This window comes from Peromyscus leucopus, chromosome 14 (assembly GCF_004664715.2).
Source record: "Peromyscus leucopus breed LL Stock chromosome 14, UCI_PerLeu_2.1, whole genome shotgun sequence".
Lineage (NCBI taxonomy): Eukaryota > Metazoa > Chordata > Mammalia > Rodentia > Cricetidae > Peromyscus > Peromyscus leucopus.
The window spans coordinates 80273190-80290297 of record NC_051075.1 but is presented as its reverse complement, the minus strand read 5'-3'; the positions used below and the strand labels follow the sequence as shown (position 1 = coordinate 80290297).

The 17108-nt window shown below is 52.9% G+C and overlaps 1 protein-coding gene across 7 annotated transcripts in view; it reads right to left on the bottom strand.

Annotated features, from left to right (window-relative positions):
* Nucleotides 1-21: 21 nt before the first annotated feature.
* Nucleotides 22-17108, bottom strand: part of Pacs2 (phosphofurin acidic cluster sorting protein 2) — a 64779-nt gene continuing 47692 nt past the window's right edge. For 2 of the 7 annotated variants that reach the window (XM_028883668.2, XM_028883666.2), the window contains exons 10-25: nucleotides 15313-15403; nucleotides 14958-15032; nucleotides 14374-14516; nucleotides 13871-14006; nucleotides 13399-13503; nucleotides 13087-13193; nucleotides 12453-12607; nucleotides 11633-11743; nucleotides 11124-11232; nucleotides 9795-9827; nucleotides 6577-6619; nucleotides 5597-5639; nucleotides 5169-5310; nucleotides 4248-4474; nucleotides 3743-3856; nucleotides 22-2964 (exon numbers count right to left, since the gene is read on the bottom strand). In XM_028883668.2, the coding sequence (XP_028739501.1) occupies nucleotides 2846-2964; nucleotides 3743-3856; nucleotides 4248-4474; nucleotides 5169-5310; nucleotides 5597-5639; nucleotides 6577-6619; nucleotides 9795-9827; nucleotides 11124-11232; nucleotides 11633-11743; nucleotides 12453-12607; nucleotides 13087-13193; nucleotides 13399-13503; nucleotides 13871-14006; nucleotides 14374-14516; nucleotides 14958-15032; nucleotides 15313-15403 (1753 nt within the window). In that variant the 3' untranslated portion in view covers nucleotides 22-2845. The remainder of the gene's footprint in view (nucleotides 2965-3742; nucleotides 3857-4247; nucleotides 4475-5168; nucleotides 5311-5596; nucleotides 5640-6576; nucleotides 6620-9794; nucleotides 9828-11123; nucleotides 11233-11632; nucleotides 11744-12452; nucleotides 12608-13086; nucleotides 13194-13398; nucleotides 13504-13870; nucleotides 14007-14373; nucleotides 14517-14957; nucleotides 15033-15312; nucleotides 15404-17108) is intronic. The other 5 variants (XM_028883670.2, XM_028883671.2, XR_005092874.1 and 2 more) reach the window with 4 other exon arrangements.

Below are 17108 nucleotides of genomic sequence, written 5' to 3'. Positions count from 1 at the left end.
GCCCCAATACATTGAAAGAAATCACAGCAGTGGGCGGCTTGAGCGCCGTCAGTTTATTAGTGTCGCTTCAGCACCTTAAAATCGTCCACATGGTCGCATGGGACAGATCAGCATCTGTTCCCAAAAAAGCTATTTACATGAATCCTGCTTTCCATTAAAAACAAACAAACTAGCAATACATACACACACCCTAGAAATCAGTCACAACGCGCTGGACAGTCTTCAGAAGTGGACGGAGTCATCCTCACGCAAGGCGGTCAGCCTCTGCTGGCCCCTCTCCAGGACAGAGCAGTCTCCGGAGGGCGTGGGGGTTTGGAGAGCAGGTGAGGGTCCAGTACCCTGGCTCAGGGAAGAAGTGCCGGGACGTTTTTTATAAGGAATTCATTTGAGATGGAGGCTAGAGGCAGAAGTGAGGCCTGCAGGATAAGGCTAGGACAAGCCATTGCACAGGAGCCGAGGGCCACCCCTCTCTCCCTCCCAGCTCTGGTACCCAACAGTGATACTGAGCTGCATACTCAGAGGGTGGTGGCAGGGACCCCAACTGACAGGAATGAGGGCGAGCCTTCCCATTCACACAGGCTGTGGCCAGGCCTAAGGGAACTGGCTGGCAGGCTCTAAGGGCCTCAGGGCTAAGGCCTGTGGGATGCATCACACACACACTGCTGTCCTCACCACTGCACTGCCTGTCAGGGGGCTTTGGTGTCTAGTCATCCTTCAAAGGGACAAAAGTGCTTCTCTTGAATCCTCATTACAGCTCCATGAGGTAGGCAAGGAAAATGGACCATCTCTCTTTAACCAACGGGGAAACTGAGGCACGGGGGATGACTGCTTCTAGGTCTGCACCTGGCGCTGCTATGGTGGTGAGTGCATGGTGCTCATGTGCTAGGCTTTACTGACTTGGTCTTGGGCCAGCTGCTGACAGAGGCTCTGCCCAAACCCTCTGTATAAAGTCAGACCTCTGGACAATCAAGGACGCATGTGCAGAGGAAGAGTTCTCCAGAAAAGGGGCTGTTCTCAGGCATAAGCTTGAAACACCCTCCCTCTGCTCCCCCCACCCCCCTTTGGGAAGAAACTCAAGTGGTAGGTAAGCCAGGCTCTTAAGCTCCAAGGATCACAGTGGCCTGGCTCTGTAACAGGATCTTTTCAGAGTATTCCTCACCAGGGGCTCCACTACCACTAAGCCCTGTACCCAGGGATTAGGGCCCAACCCAGGTCCCAGCAGCAGTACAGGGCCTCACCCTGCACAAATGGACTCTTTTCAGCAAGGTGGGGCTGGGGAAGTAAGTAAATAGAAAATGGGCCATCTTTCACCCAAGAAAAAGTGGGGAGTCCTCAAACTCAGCCCTATTGTTGGCAATTTTCTGAGCATGCTCTTAGGAGGTTCTCAAGGTCAGGACCCCAAACTCTGGGCTCCTACTGAACCACCAGGGTGCTCGGGAATGCCACAGCTTTCAAGGGGGCAGGCATTCATTCTTCCAATGACACCCCAGAGAGGAAGAAAGAATTCTTGAGAAAATTAGGACTGAGGCAGTAACCCCTCCATGAATCTGGTGGGGCATGTACAGTCAGGATGATCCTTGCTGCAGGCCAGCACATCCCTCTCCTGCTGAGTGGGAAGGTGGTGGAGGATAGAGCTGCCACCAAGAATGGGATCCAGGTGGCTTTGAGGAGATAGATTAGCTTGGATAGACCCTTGGATAGCTTCTGTAGTTAGACCAGCCTGCTGGAGCCTTCACTGGCTACACACACACACACACTCACACACACACACACACACACACACACACACACACACACACACACACGCCTCTAGTTGCCTGTTTCCTCCACTGACTACACTAAATACCACACACACCACACCACACACACACACACACACACACACACACACACACACACACACGCCTCTAGTTGCCTGTTTCCTCCACTGACTACACTAAATACCACACCACACACACACACACACACACCTCTAGTTGCCTGTTTCCAGTTTACAACCTTGATTCTCAACCCCACATGGCCAGTCCTGGATGTTCCTGTCCAGCAGGCAGAATAGAGGTGGAAGGGCATGGTAGAGCAGGTAGGTCTCAGACAGACCCCTGGAGTGTCTCCCATTTCCAGGACAGACACTGGGAAATTTGCAAGGACCACCTATCTGAGCAGCAGGATCTGCAGAAGCCTAGCAGTGCCTCTGGAACTGAAGCCAGAGGGGCAGGGGTGGGTATGTAGCTCCTGCTGGCTTTACCCCACCCAAGGGGACTTCACAAGAGCAACATCTGCTTGGCAGCTACGTCGTCAAGTGTATCTGAGAGCATTAGAAAGATCTGCTACTGTAAAACCTCCGCCATGAGGCTGGAGTTTATTGGGAACCACACATGGGATTGCTTGGGGCCTGTCGACATCCCATGCCAGGAGACCAAACACGTCCTTCACCCTCAGCTTTTGGCCACTAAACTCCAAAGCCTGTACCCTGCTCCCTACTCCCCAGAAAGCAGAATCCGGACTTCAGGGAAGGACAGGACACAAAGACAAGAAGACTTCTTGCTTGTGGTCCTGGGGTTTCATGAGACCAGAGCTCACCTCCCTTCTTACCAGCCTTTCCACTGCCCACATATTCTGGTTAATAAGCAGAGCAAAGTTACTCGGTGGCCCACGGGGAGCTAGCTTCCCCTTCGTTCTGGGCTGTGAGCACATTCACACTTAAGACTGTTTCTTTGTGTTTTGAAGAGTCTGTCTCTGTAGTAACCACACGTTAACAGACACACAGTGTCCCTCCATCGATAGCTGACACAGAGCAGGACATGGGCCCCTCCACTGTCCTGTGTCAGCCCTTCCGTGGTTAGGGCTAGAAGGTGGCCTTGGAGTGTCCAAAGATGCAGATAGGGAAGTGCTTCACATGGGAAGACCACTGGGCAGCCAGCTGGAAGAACTTGACATCGCTGCATTCCACGCCATCGATGAGGACTGTGGGAGAGGGCCACCTAACCATCTGCCTGCCTGGCGAGGCAACCACCTGAAATGGTGGGCTGCTGCCAGGAGGCAGGGTGATCCTGAACTGGAGGAAGCCATGCTTACCAGACCCATTCTACCACCTGCCCTCCCAAGACTCAGTGCCATGGTGGGTCTACCTCCCGGGGACTAGTGGCAAAGGCAGTCTAGCCACACTTCAGCCAGGCATGACTCATTATGCCACGTCCACTTCACAAGGTCCTACTTAAAATAGCTGCATTTCCAGAGGGAATGCCTTAGGAAGGAGCCTTAGGAAGACTCAGGACCTAAATCCACAGAGGACCAAGAGTCCTACACTCTGAATGTAGGACTACACTGCTTACAGAATAGCCTCTGTAAGACACTTAGGTATAAAACCAATCGTTAAAATGAAGAAAGGAAGGGCTGGGAATATAGCCCAATGGTAGAGCATTTGCCTAGCATGCATGAAACCCTAGGTTCAATCTCTAGCAACCCCCACCTTATCTCTATCAATAAAAACACAGAAAAGGCTGAAAAATTATTTGAATTTGAAAGGCTATTAGATGCATGTAAGTACCTTATCAAAATGTGTTCCAAGTGAGAATTTCTCTAAGAATGCCTTTCATAGCAAAACTAGTTCCTGTGCTGGATCTGAAAAGCCAGCCATCTGTTTTGCTCTGCATTCACATTTTATAGACAGAACCAAAAAGGACCTGGGCCATGGACTGATTCCCCCAGCACCCTATAAAGCAGCCCCTTGGCCCATGCTCACCCCGAAGCATGTTCTGTTGGTGCTTAGCTGTGCAGATCAGCCGGCTGATGCCTTCAATGCACTGGCTTTTAGATTCCACATCCTTGTCCTTGGTTTTCTTGGGCAAAAACATCACTGGGAAGAAAAGAGACCTGCTGTTGATCCACTGCTCCTTCAGGGCCAGGTTGGCCAGAGCCTCAGCAGCAGGCAGGACGGGAGAAAAACAGCAATGGGGACTTGGCTGGCCCCTGCTCACCTGGGACTCAGCTTCTTCTTGTGACCACACACAGAGCACCTTCCTGCCTGATAAGTCTACCTGAAGTCAGAAGCTGCCTAGAACCTCAGTGTCCTCACAGCCGTCAAAACGTATCTGACTGCCAACCCCTTCTGACGTGAGTTGTGGGCTCATGATTATGAATTTACTGGGAACTTGCTAAGGGGTGAGAATGATATCCTCATCACCAATAATCACCACAGAGACCCCTCTCCTTATTGTCCAGCCCTGCTCAGTATATTCCCACCTCACCCTTCTTGTTCTTCTCCTTGGTGACCACAGTCATGGACATGGTGGGTGTGGCTGCAGCCTCGCCACTGCTGGGCAGCCTGCTGACCTGGAGGGACCGGAAAGTGCACTTGAGCGTGTTTTTGGTGGTGGGCAAGTCCTTCTTCTCAGCATCTCTCTTCCTGTCCGCAGGCTGTGCTGCCGTCCAGTAGTCCACCTGCAGCCCCATGAGCTCGGCGCCGATGCCCTGGCTGTGAAAGGCAGAGGGAAGGAGCTCACACTCATGATGTATGTCACTGTGCCATTGTAGGCAAGGAGCTGTGGCTGCACCCTACCTACTAACTTGCTAGCCAGTGCCAGTGAACTATAAGGAGCTCTGCAGAGCTGACTGCCCACTTGTCTTCTGGCATACTGTTAGTGCCCTGGCAAAATTGCCATGCAGCCTGCACACCTCCTCTCCTAGGACTTAGATGAATAGCTTCATCAGAGGTTGAGTGGCTGGTGGGAGCAGGTAGCTAGAAGGGCCCTGACAAAGAGTCAGCAACCTGACTGGACCTTCAGGCCGTGTTCATTATGCACTCAAACTCCCCGGTTGAACTTGGTTGTCTGAGTTCTGCTCAAGCCTCGAGTGGCCTGTGTGGGGCCTGAAGAGCTGTCCCCTGCCCCTCCCCCGTCGGTCCCTCTTTAACAGTCCACTCTGCGCAAAGGTGCCTCCAGGCTCAGTGAGGCCCATGTTCATTTATGGTGACTCCTGTCCCTAGGAGTCTTCATTAAAGACACCAGCTACCTCCTACACGGCTCTATGGCACCCGGCCCCAGCCCCACGTGTCCCCCACAGGACCCCACCACGCCTTCACCAGTGTCTGCCCGTATTGCTGACAAGATGGGTAACACAAAGGGTGGACGTCACCTTATAACACGTAAGATGAGAGCCACGTTGTTTACCTGGGGGAGGACAGGCCTCCGCTCACTGAAGGGGAGGAGGGTGGAGTAGGTGAAGCCTCCTTGGCCGCAGGAGATGTAGACACAGACGGTGGGGTGGAAGAGAGCACACTGGAGCCCGAGGGGGCCGCATCGTCCGAGTCTCCTTGGGGAAGAGTCACAGGCAGTGGTCAGACAGCCTGCCAGTCGGCCCTCAGTTGGCTGGAGCCTGAGTTAGGGCTGGAGCGGCAGCTCTCAGGGCAAGTAGGGTGGGCAGAGGAACTCATGTGGGGGGCAGGAGAGCATTTCTTGGCTGGGAGAACTGCCACTTTGCCTTGAACTGAGGCTTTGTGAGTATAGGAGAATCAGTAGACACTTGCTGGTCCTTCAGACCAGAGGGACCACCTATCCAGAGGGCTACCTGAACAGTCCTCAAAGAGGGATGAAGTTACCTGATGTGGCTGAAGATGGCTCCACAATTCCAACCTTCACAACCTGGGAAGTAATAGATGCTGGCTAGAGGCAGGTGGGGAGGTCGAGGAGCCCTACTGTTCTGCTTAGGCACCACTTTGGAGTTCATCTCAGATAGGTTCCTATGTCCCTGCTGCTGCCCAGCTTCTGTACCCACAGAATAGGAAACAGGTCCCGGCATCCTCCTATCTATGGGGCATGGCTCAGCTCTGGACAGTGGCAAATCCCATGTGCATGTGACTGGTTAGTCCCAGACATCCATCAGACTCGGATGCTGGCAGGAGAAACATGGATGCAGAAGCAGAAGCTGCTCCGAATACTGTATGGGCCAAGTGGGGGAGTGCTTCAGGCTTGAACCGTCCAGCATGGCGGCCATTAGCCACATGAAGCTGTGGCAGTCCAGAGTGAATTACAATATCAAATTCAGTCTCAGCCATGTTAGCTACCCAAAGAGCACTTCTGTCACTACAGAAAGGGCCCCGCCCAGGATGCTATAAAGATAGCTGTCACTGCCTGGAGATCAAGTGTCATGGTGCTCTAGAGGTCTCACAGCAGGACAACCTATGAGATGAAAAGGCTGTAAAAATGGGACTGAGAGCGAGCCTCCACATTTGGTCATGTCTAGCCTATGCCAGGAGGTCCAGCCCTAACTGAGCAAACCTGCCAGAAGGCTCATCCTTATCTTGTAGACAGGGCTGAGCCTCCTCGCCTGAGTGCTGAGTTGACAGCCTGACACACCTCCCCCAGAAAAGGGGCTTACACTCCCATGTATTCATTATGGGAACCAAACAATGCAGGAAGGGAGCAAGGAGCATTTATGAGAAGGGATTAAGCAGTCCTCGGTGGGCTCACATGGTGAGGAAGGTTCTTGTATGTGTAAGTTAATAGAAAAGTACTCTATTTTGACAGGAATCTTGGCAGGTTCATGTTCCCAGTGAACGAAGCTGGTGATGATACTCACCCCAACAAAGGGAATGAACCTCTGAGAGGATTCTTCATCAGGGCTGGGAGCAAAAACAGACTGTTAGACTCTGCTAGAGCACCCCAACCTCGGCTGTCCTCTGCCCAGGGGCCCAGCCCACTCATCCCTAACCACTACCCACCATGGCCCTCAGCCACATCTCCTGCCCATAGGTACTCTTTGTCACTACAGAAAGGCCCCTGGATGACCTGGCTGATACGTGGATCCTTTCCCGTATACCAATGTAACGATAAGCAGAGGATTTCTGCACCCCGGGAGGAAGCTGGGGGCGAACACTAGAGCTGGAGACCTTGAGGGAAAGAGCTCCCATTGCAGGGCCTGTGCAGCCCGCCCACCTGCCGCTCCCGGCCTACCAAGCCAACCCCGTGCTTCCCGTGCATGCCCATGGGGTCCAGAACCGGGCCTTCTCCAGTGACTGGGGTTGCCCTTCCCAAAACCAGTGCGTGAAGGTTTCCTCCTGAGTCTGTGAAGTCAGTGCCATCTATACAGCCTGCAGCTTTGGCTAACATGCTGGGGTAGGCATGCGAGGTTCTAACAGCAACATCGAAGTGCAGTCTGAGGCCTGGGCAGGACTCTTGGGTCGAGTTTGAATAGCTGACCAGGATTAGTGACTGGATGAGGTACTGTCTGTACTTGACTCTGTACAGCACTTGGCAAACAGCAGCTTGTCCTGGAAATGCTCGTCATGCCCATCCACATGAAGATGCCAAGGGCCTGAGATCAGGAGCCAAGATGAAGAATCATTCGCTGTCCTCCTTCCACGCACTACCCACAGGGCGAGCCATGTAGTGCATCTCTGAGGAGGAGGCTCCCTGACCAGTCCCCCACAAGGCACAGCCTCAGCGTGGTGCACATGGTTCCATCAGCAGTCAGAGTGAGTCCTGCATCTCTTGGAAGGACTGACGGCAGAGGTAGTCCTATTTCTTCCATGCCCTTCCTGCCTACCCTTCCCCCGTGACTTCCTGACCTGAAGAGCATGTTGGCAGCTGGAGTCATTTCTGCATGGTTCTCTCAACTCTGTCTGGTTTCCTTACACTGCTATTAGAGGCCAGAACACCGGTTGCAGAGATGTGCATGTACATCAAGCCAAGGGCTGAGATGGATGGGCTTCTTCCTGTCTCTAGGCTTGGGGGTGCCTCTCAGGTGTCACACTGCGGCAGGTGCTGCCTAACACGGTGTCAGCGAGACATCTTTGTGGGAAAGAGAACTCGGGAGGTGTGTGGCCGGCCAGTCACCTGTCCTGGGCAGCATGGCAGCTCATGTCCCTGGTGGGGCAGAGGCTTATTCCCAGTGCTCCTACTCACAATGCACCCACAAGATAGACCAGTGGCCTATGCAGCAAGAGGGGTCTCTCTATGTCCTCCTCATACCCACAGGCCTGTCAGATGTCTTGGACTGTGCTGGCTAAATTCCCAGCCTTCCCTTCCTTTCTAAGGAGGAATTTTGACAAGAGAAACCTCTTCTCCCTTGTCCATTTCAAATGACTCGACTCCTGGCCCCAATCTGCCCTACTCTCGTCTGCCCACTTCACACAACATTCCAGGCCCAGGTTCAAATGTAAAAAGCAGGCAAGCATAGTGGTTCCTAATGTGGAGGGCTCTAACCCACTGGGCCACCCATACTCTGTAGGGCCCTCTAGGACCATGGCAGAGCAGCCTCTTATCTGTGGTCCACTCTAAGATACTTGGGAACAGAGCGGGGCTGACAAGGCCATGTGTGACAAGACACAGGAGACACTGCAACATGGAGAAGCTACCGGAACTCAAAGCCAGGCTGCATCCAGGGCCATGCAGACAGAGCCAGCGTAGGTACAGCAACTGTGACACCAGTGCCACATTGCATCCTGGGCCATGCAGACAGCACCAGCATGGGTGCAACAGCAGTGACACTAGCTGGCAAACCAAGAGCCGGGATGCAGAGGCAGCCAGGGCCTGTAGGACAGGTACTCATGGAAGTCAAGTGGCTGGCGTCTGAGAACCATGCCCTTGATCTGTTCCCAAGACCTGCCATGAAGCCAAAGACACAGAGCCTGGGCCCCTCGACCATTTCACCCATGTACAGCAGAACAGGAGCCTGGATGGAGCATGTGCTGTCCCTGTGTGACCGGAGGGCTCCGCTGCCATCAGAGGACAAGCTCCCAGCTTCAGGTAAGAGGCAGGCAGGAGCGGGCACACTCTGCCAGAGCTCCACAGGGAAGGCCAGGCAACACGGGTCTTTGCTGGTTCCTTGCAGGTAGGTACCCGTGCCTACCTAGTGCTGGTGTCACTACTGTGTCACAGGCAAAGGGAGGTATGGGGACAGAGTGTCTCCTCAGCCTGGTTCACTAGACAGAAGTACAGCACAGGAGAGCATGCTGCAGGCTCTTCCTTTCACAGCCGCTGGCACAGGCCAAGCCTCAAGGCAGGAGAGAGGATGAAGGCTGGTCTTTCTCTAATTTGGGGGCTTGTTTAGCAGGGCAAACTGGTATTCAAGGACCCTCCTCTGTGTCCTGCTGGCTGGGATAATGGGTAGAACTACCAGCAATGAGGACCCTGGACCCATGACTCTGTCCTGGGCACTCTTCCCAGGAGAACAGATACCTTGAGGCCAGTGTGCAGGACCCTCTCAGCAGGGAAAAGGGTAGCTCTGAGGGTACCTGGGAGTAGTCAAGTTTTCAGATGAGGCCTTCCCAGGGAAGAAAAGCACTTTACCCCTACTTAGGGTCCTCAAAAGCCTGGCTGCCCCTCCAAAGAAACTAGAAAAGATATTACACCCCTCTGTGCCTCTGCTATCCCTGGGAGCTGACTTGATAGTGCAGAAAGTGGGTAAGGCCCTGGCACACTGTGCCAGCTCCTTGATCTCCTACCTCCACACTCTTAAATTCAGGCCCACACTGGTGGTGCCATGCTCTCCTGAGGCTGTGCGTGTGGCCAGATTACTGCTGTTGTCAAGTGTGAGGAGCAAAGCCAGCACGGGAAGTCAGACGCCAACCCCAGGGTCAACACAAGCCTAGTTTAACAGTGCAAACGGCCTGAGGTTGGTTCTCTGGGTAAAAGGACCCATGTGCGGCTCTCCCAAGAAAGGGGTTCATTCCTGCTCCTCAAGGAACAGGTATCCTGCCTGGGCATCAGAGGAGAGGCACTTGGGCAATGATCCTGCTAAACAAGCCCTAAAGACCAGCCTGGAGACAGATAGGGGTGTAGGCCAGAGAGCTGTACCTCAGGGTAAAGTCAAAGTGAAAGTGCTTTTTCCTTTTTTGGAAAGCCACCAAGAGAGAAAACATACATGTTAGGACACCCAGGAATAACAACAAACCCTCCACACACTGAGGCAGGAGCAGAATGGCTCCCAGTGGTCTGGCTGGCTCTTCACCCACCTTGATCTGGAGCAGCAGCTGGGAGGGGGATGAGGGTTCCTAGAGGGTCTGTGCAGGATGGATCTGCCCCCCACCACCAGGAGGTCCCTGACCACCAGGCAGTCAGGGGGCAAGGCTCAACTTCTCTGTTGACCTACTACATTGGATTAGCCTTCAACTATCTTTCTGTCTGGGGAAGGTAGTGTGTGTGGTTATGTGCAATTTACAAGAGATTCAGAACTTTGCTGTCATTAGCTGCAGGGTCTATGCTCCTCTTGAGCAAGGTGCTGGGCCCACCTTGGACACCAAAGAGGAGGCTGCCTTAGGCTCTGTGCATTTAACTCTTCTTGACTGCATGTAGGGTAGTGTGGTGGTGTGAAATAAAATGGCCCCCAAAGAAAGTGGCATTATAAGGAGGCGTGGCCTTGTTGGAGAAGTGTGTCATTGTGGAGGTGGGGTTGAGGTCTCATATCTGCTCAAGACACACCCAGTGCCTCAGTACACTTCCTATTGCCTCTGGATCAAGATGTAGGATTCTCAGCTACTTCTCCAGCACCATATCTGCCTGCACATTGCCATGTCCCACCATAATAATAATGGACTGAACCTCTGAACTGTAAGCTGCCCAATTAAATGTTTTTTTCTATAAGAGTTGCCGTGGTCATAGTGTCTCTTCATGGCAACAGAAACCCTAAGACAGGTAGATTGCCCAGAGGTCTGAGCCAAAAAAGGTATGTTCAGTTCCCTAAGATGCAGTGTTGAGAAGGCACTGCCGAAGGCCCTCAGCTTCTTGAGAGGAAGGATCAGGTCATTCTGTCCAATCGTTCACACACAACTCCTGAGCACTGCCCCACTCTGGGCAGATGGGTTATGACCTGACTGTTCACCCAGAGGCCAAACCCAGGGTAGGGGACCTGTGGGGAAGGAGCCATGTGGAAGAAATATGACCAGATAGGAGGAATACAGGAACAAGTACCTTTTACTACATCATGTAGAATGTCAACATGCACAAAATAAAAGGTTCTGAAAACTCAACCGGGTATTCTGATCTGACACAGATTCATTACAGGCTCTTGCCAAGCAGGCACACTCAGGTTTTCCACCCTGGCCCCTTGAATCTATCCCACAGCTTATAAAGAGCAGAGGGGCCGGTACTTCCTCCAGGGCCCCCAGCCCTGGCCCACCATGTTACCTCTTCTGCTTGTAGGTCAGCATAGCCTCTGCGATGGGCAGCTGGTGAGCACAGTTGGCTCCTGAGATGTACTGGGTGATGCGTGACACGATGTCTGGTGTGTCCTGCACTGCACAAGGCAGAGGCGACAGAGGTCAGCACGGTGACGAGGAGGATCTGCTGGGGTCTGGGCTGTGTCCCGGGCACTATATTCTGGCTCTTCTCTGTTTGCTTTCTGCTAGCTGCCTCTGGCTCAAGTACCCACCCACAACGGTCCTACACAGGGTGCCAGGGTTCCTTCTCAAATCCTGAAGGCCTGTTCTGGAGCCCTGTGCCTGCCCCTTCCCAATGTCACAGCCCACAACAAAGCTAAAAACTCAGGCTGGGTGAGGGAAGCCCCATAACACCCCTCCCACCCCACAGTGAGCCTGAGAAATAGGATCTCTTGTGATGGGAGGTCTCCAGTAAAAGGGGCCTTTTCTCCAATGCAAGGGGCAGCCCCCCTCACCAACACAGTGCCCTGGCCTCACCACTGCTCTGGGCTTCCAGCTTGTTGAACAGGTCTCTCCAGGCCAGATCCTGGAAGAAGTTGTTGTAGCGGTAGTCCACAGAGCCCAGGTACCTGGCCACAGGGTGGGAGCCTGGGAGCCCCAGGAAATCTATCACCATGTGGAGTTGCCCAACCCCAGACAACCCAGCTGCCCTGAGCCCCTCTGCTGTAAGCCTGCAGGGGGGGCTATGACAAAGTTCCCACTTCCTGTTGCTCTACCAGGGAGGGCTAATGAGATGGACAAAAGTCAAAGGCGAAGGCAGAAAGACCAATGAAGACAATAAGGCAAGGCTCCCGGGTGAGCGCTGCCTTTAAACTTTACTACTAGTAAACAGATGAAGCCTGGGCAAGTGTGTTTTACAGTTATGTATCTATACAACTCCAAATGGCTACTGGAGTTCAAGTCCACAGAGCCATAACAACCTATCAAGACTGTTTTGCATTTTTGGTGACAGAAACCAAAGCTCATGTGGTGGACCACTAGTTTGCCCTGTGACACAATCTACGTGATTAGGACATTTGTCAGAGAGAAGGAAGGAAAGTGGAGGGAAGACTCAGGTCTCACTGTACAGCCTGCTTCCAGGCTGATCTGGCACTTTTGATCCTTAGCTTCCGAGTGCTAGGGTGACAGGCATAACACTAGATCTGGCACACATGACCTTTCAATGTGGTGAAAATAACTGAATTGTTAAACAACAGAAGCATGCCATATTGGCACCTCTACCCTCACCAGGCTGTGTCCCTGTCTCTGAGGTCTCTCAGGTTTAGTCACAGGTGGCCAGTAGCCCAAGGCCCCTCACCCAGGGGGATGATGAGGAAGCGCATGTAGCCGAGCCAGTCAGGTGTCTTGTGAGACAGCTGCTCCACGAAGAGCCGCAGGATGGCGCTGAGGTAATGCTGTGCTCCCGCCACAGCGATCTTCACAGGGGTGGGTGGCTGAGAATTGCAGTTGCAGCTGCGATCCCAAGAGGGTGGGGCAGAGAGGGACAGATGCCTCACTGTCTCTGGCCCAGGACCACCCTGCTGAGCTCTAGGAAGCCTATGGCCCTCAGGTGCAGGGGCTATCAAACTCAGGATGCCCCACCAAAAGGAGTTCTGAGTTTGGGGGATAGGAAGCCGAATATCTGCCTGGGTATGCCTGGGCCAGAAGACTGTGCTCAAGACCTCTGCTGGGATCACTGTAAATGGAAGCAGCCCACCAGAGAGTGCTTCTCCCCCTTATCACCCTTAAATGAGCTTCAAGATACCCACTGGGAATCGGAATAAAGCTCTGGGGAGCCTATGGGCAGCACATCTGGAACCATTCATGATTCTCAAGATGAAATATCCTCTGTCTCCAAACAGCAGGCAGGGTTGGGATGTAAGGCCCCAGCAAATACTCAGGCAGAAATGCCAAAGGGTGGTGCCCCAAGTAAGGAAGGATGGCAGACTCACTATCGCTGTATCCGAGAGACAATGGTGCTGAAGGCAGCCTGCACGTCAGCAGCAGAGCATGTGCATACCACAGGAAGTGTATGCTTCTGTAGGACATCTGAGAGGAACTAGAAAGGGACAAGCTGACAATGACCTTGGCATAGCACCTGGTAGTCCCTATCCAACCCTCATCACAGGTCCCACAGGACCCACAGATATCCAGGCAAAGCTGATCATCAGCATCCCCCACTCCCCCAGCATGGACTGGTGTTCTCCAAAGCCATATGAAGCCTTAATTCCCCAGAAGACAGAGCACATGGCTGTACCCCTTACCTGTCCCTGCCAGTCAGAGGTATTGACAAGAATGATATTCTCGGGGAGTTGGTCATCAGAGATGAGGATGTGGTTCAGTTGGTCATACACAGTTTTCCTGGGAATCTAGAGATAGTGAGGTGTCCACACAAGGAGATGTGTCACCCAGGCCTTTCAACTTCCAGCCCTGGGCCTCAATACTCCATATCCCAAAGCAGGCATGGAGGCCGGGAGTAAGTAAGAAAGTGCCTAACAAGGACCCTTGGTCTGTAGTGGTCACCCTTTGGGTGGCTCTGATTCAGAGAGAGCAACAGGATAGCTAAAACTAGCCCCAGGGTCAACAGGCTTCCTAACAAGAAGACCCATGACTGTCTTCCTGTCTGCAGGGAATTTCACAGTAAACCTTCCAGGTTTGCCCAGGCTTCATGGCCCCTAGGCTTCTCTCTGCCCCTGCCTGCCACTTGGAGCATCCTCCCTCAGCTCCCACCCTGACCTGCAGCTGGCTCCTCGTGTCTGGACAGCGCTCATTGTCCAGGCTGTTGGCCCGCTCATTCTGCGGTCGAGCTGGCTGCCGCTCCTTCAGGGATGTGCTCCGGCCCCGGCGGCCAGCTGGCTTTGCCTCTGACCTGCTAGACACCAGGAAAGGCAGAGGAGAACAGCTGGGGTGGCAGGCCAAATGTTCACTGCAGGTTGCACACTGAATTGTCCCACAACAGCTGCCACCACCCCCACCCTGCAGACCCCTGTGATGTGACATTGCAATCTCCCTAGCACCCTGGGCCCTGAGCAGTTTCATTTCCAAGAACAGCAGAATGGAAGTAGGTGGACCTCTTGGGCACACTGACCTTAGGGTCGCAGGCCAGCAGATGGCCAGAGTCAGCAGCTATTACAGATGGGGTAGGGGACCCACATGCAGTTTCTGGAGTTGGCCCAAATAGTTGGCTTCCCACAACCCTTCCCCAAAGGAGTACATAGCCCCTCAGCGCAGGCCCACACCTGGTGGAGGGGATGACAAGAGACTCAGTCTTGGTGATTCTTCCGCTGGGTGGCAGCTTCTCAGTGAACACATCCAGGGTAGACGTCTCAGCCTCTGGACTATCATCAGGTTGCCCTGATGGCTCCCGAGGGGCTGGTGAACTCTGATGGATTGAGAAGGAGCCATATGCACCCACTAGCCAGAAACATTTATCATGCCTCTCCAATGCATGTGCCCCTGGTTTAGGGTAAGGCTCTGAGCGTCCTCTGACCTAAGGTCTTGCATGAGGTACAGTCACATGGAGGCAAGAGGAGAGGTACTCCTCTCCTACAAGTAGCTCCTGGTCCAACTATTAGTAAGAGACCAGCACCCACCCACCCTGCACCATATCTGAGAGATTCCATGAGGGCCTGGGTCTGATAGCAAGGCTAGAGACACAGCCATCGCTTGAGCTACCCAGTCAATATCCAAAAAGGGTGAGCCAAGGGTGCCCTGATCACCAGGCAGCCTGGTCATCTGAGGGTGGTGCACACATTTTCCATGTGGAGTTCACTGTGCACTTGAGTTCTGCTGCACATGGTGAATGCTCCCCATGCTTGCTTACAAGGGCTACCGTGTCAGAGATGCTGTCACTTGGCTGCTGGCCTCCCAGGGATCTCATCTTCTCAGGTACATCAGCCTGCAGGTGATAAGACAGGAATTGGGCTGTGCTGCAGAACGAGGATGTCTACTTCTAGATGGGGGGAAGCCCAGGGAGACTAGCTTGGAATTTCACAGACCATGAGCTCAGGATTACATTGGAAGAATCACCTTCTACTGGGCAGAACCCTGAGCTCAGGACACATCACACCCAGCTGGATACATGTTGGCTAGGCATTCAGGACTCATAGGGGCAAGAAGGATGAGAATGCCCAGCCTGGTCTAAGGGTCTTACCACTGCACAGCATGGCCCTACTCACCGGGCTTGGAGGCTCCCTGTGGCTCCGGGCACTGTGGATGCTCCCTATCTCTGTCTGTGAGCTGGAGTGTGACAGGCCTTCGAAGTATGGCCTGGATGAAGAAAGAGTAGATGTTATTTTCCAAGATCCCCTGTACACTGAAAAGGGGGTTCTACCCACTGCACAGAGAAGGGAAAGCAGTGTGGAACTCAACAGCAGAAGAGAGCTACATCCAAAGACGCAGGCCATGTGGAAGAACGGTGTGACTACACACACACTCCTGGGGGACCTTACATACACAGTAGGACTCTGTCCAGGCAGGCACAGCTCCTGCGCTGGCTATGAAGTCAGTTGCAGAAAACATGTATTCCAGAGCTGGTGAGATGGCTCCATGGGTAAAGGCACCTGCTGCCAAGCCTGAAGACCTGAGTTTGATCCTTGGGACCCACACAGTGGGAAGGAGAGACATAACCCTACCGATTTGTCTTCTGACCTCCATAACATATGCTGTGGCACAGGCATGTCACCTCCCATAATACAATTTAAATTTAAAAAAGAAGAAAATCAGCCAGGTGGTGGTAGCACATGCCTTTAATCCTAGCACTTGGAAGGTAGAGGCAGGAGGATCTCCGTGAATTTGAGACCAGCCTGGTCTACAAAGCCAATTCCAGGACAGTTAGGATTATTACACAGAGAAACACTGTCATGATGATGATGAGGAGGAGGAGGAAGGAAGGAGAAGCAGAGGAGGAGGAGAAAGAGGAAGAGGAAGAAGAGGAAGAAGAAAAAGAGGAAGAAGAGGAGGAGGAAGAGGAAGAAGAGGAAGAGGAAGAAGAAAAAGAAGAAAGGAGGAGGAGGAGGAGGAAGGAGAAGGAGGAGGAGGAGAAGGAGGAGGAGGAGGAGGAGGAGGAGGAGAAGACCCCCATCTGCTCATGGTGCACCGTAAGGAGATCGGGTGTCAGCACAGTCTATCTCAGTGCTCCTAATTGCCCTGTTGAGAACGTTGAGATCTGTAGCCAGATCACAGAAACCAGAAGAACATTCTCAACAGCACAAAAGTACCATGGACAGGACCAGAACTCTAAGCCTTCCTAGACATAGTCAGACTATTCCAGACCAATAGATGATTTAACACCCCCTAGGCCACAACAGACCAAGCCTGACAAAGCCATTTCAGACTAATCTAGAATAGCCATAACTCTAGACCAGCCAGGCCAACTCTTGCCAATCTAGACCAATGCATCTATCTTCAGCAAGATAAAGTGTGAGTGAATAAACAGGAGTCAAGGAAAGCAGAAAGCCAAGAGATGTTAAAGAAGTCAAGCTGAGACAGACATGATACCTGCACAGCCGTGTGGGTGATGAACTATGCAGAGATCTAGAGATGCAGGGTGTCACCTGTGCACGGCCTCTCAGGGTCACGGCCCCAAAGTGATAACACATCACTTCAGAACTACAGCCATTAGCTGGCCAGGGACTATGTCACTATAGTTAATGTCATGGGGTTCATGATGGGGAGGATCTGGACTCTCTGGGTGGACCCAATGTGACCCCAGAAGTCACTACAGCAGAGAACACACTCTAGCCTAAAATATAAGATACTATGCAGGAAGGACCAGTGTTGAGCGTAAGGGGGACTGAAGTGGAGGAGAACAAGGAACACTAGCTTGCTTGACCTGAAGGTTGACCTGATGCCAGCAGTTCAACACCCTGCCCTGAGCACAGCAAGACATAGGTAGAAAGAGAAGCCAAGGCCTGAGGATGACACTCCAAAATGGGGAGCATAAGAGATGCTGGAACCCACTTTATCTATCTAT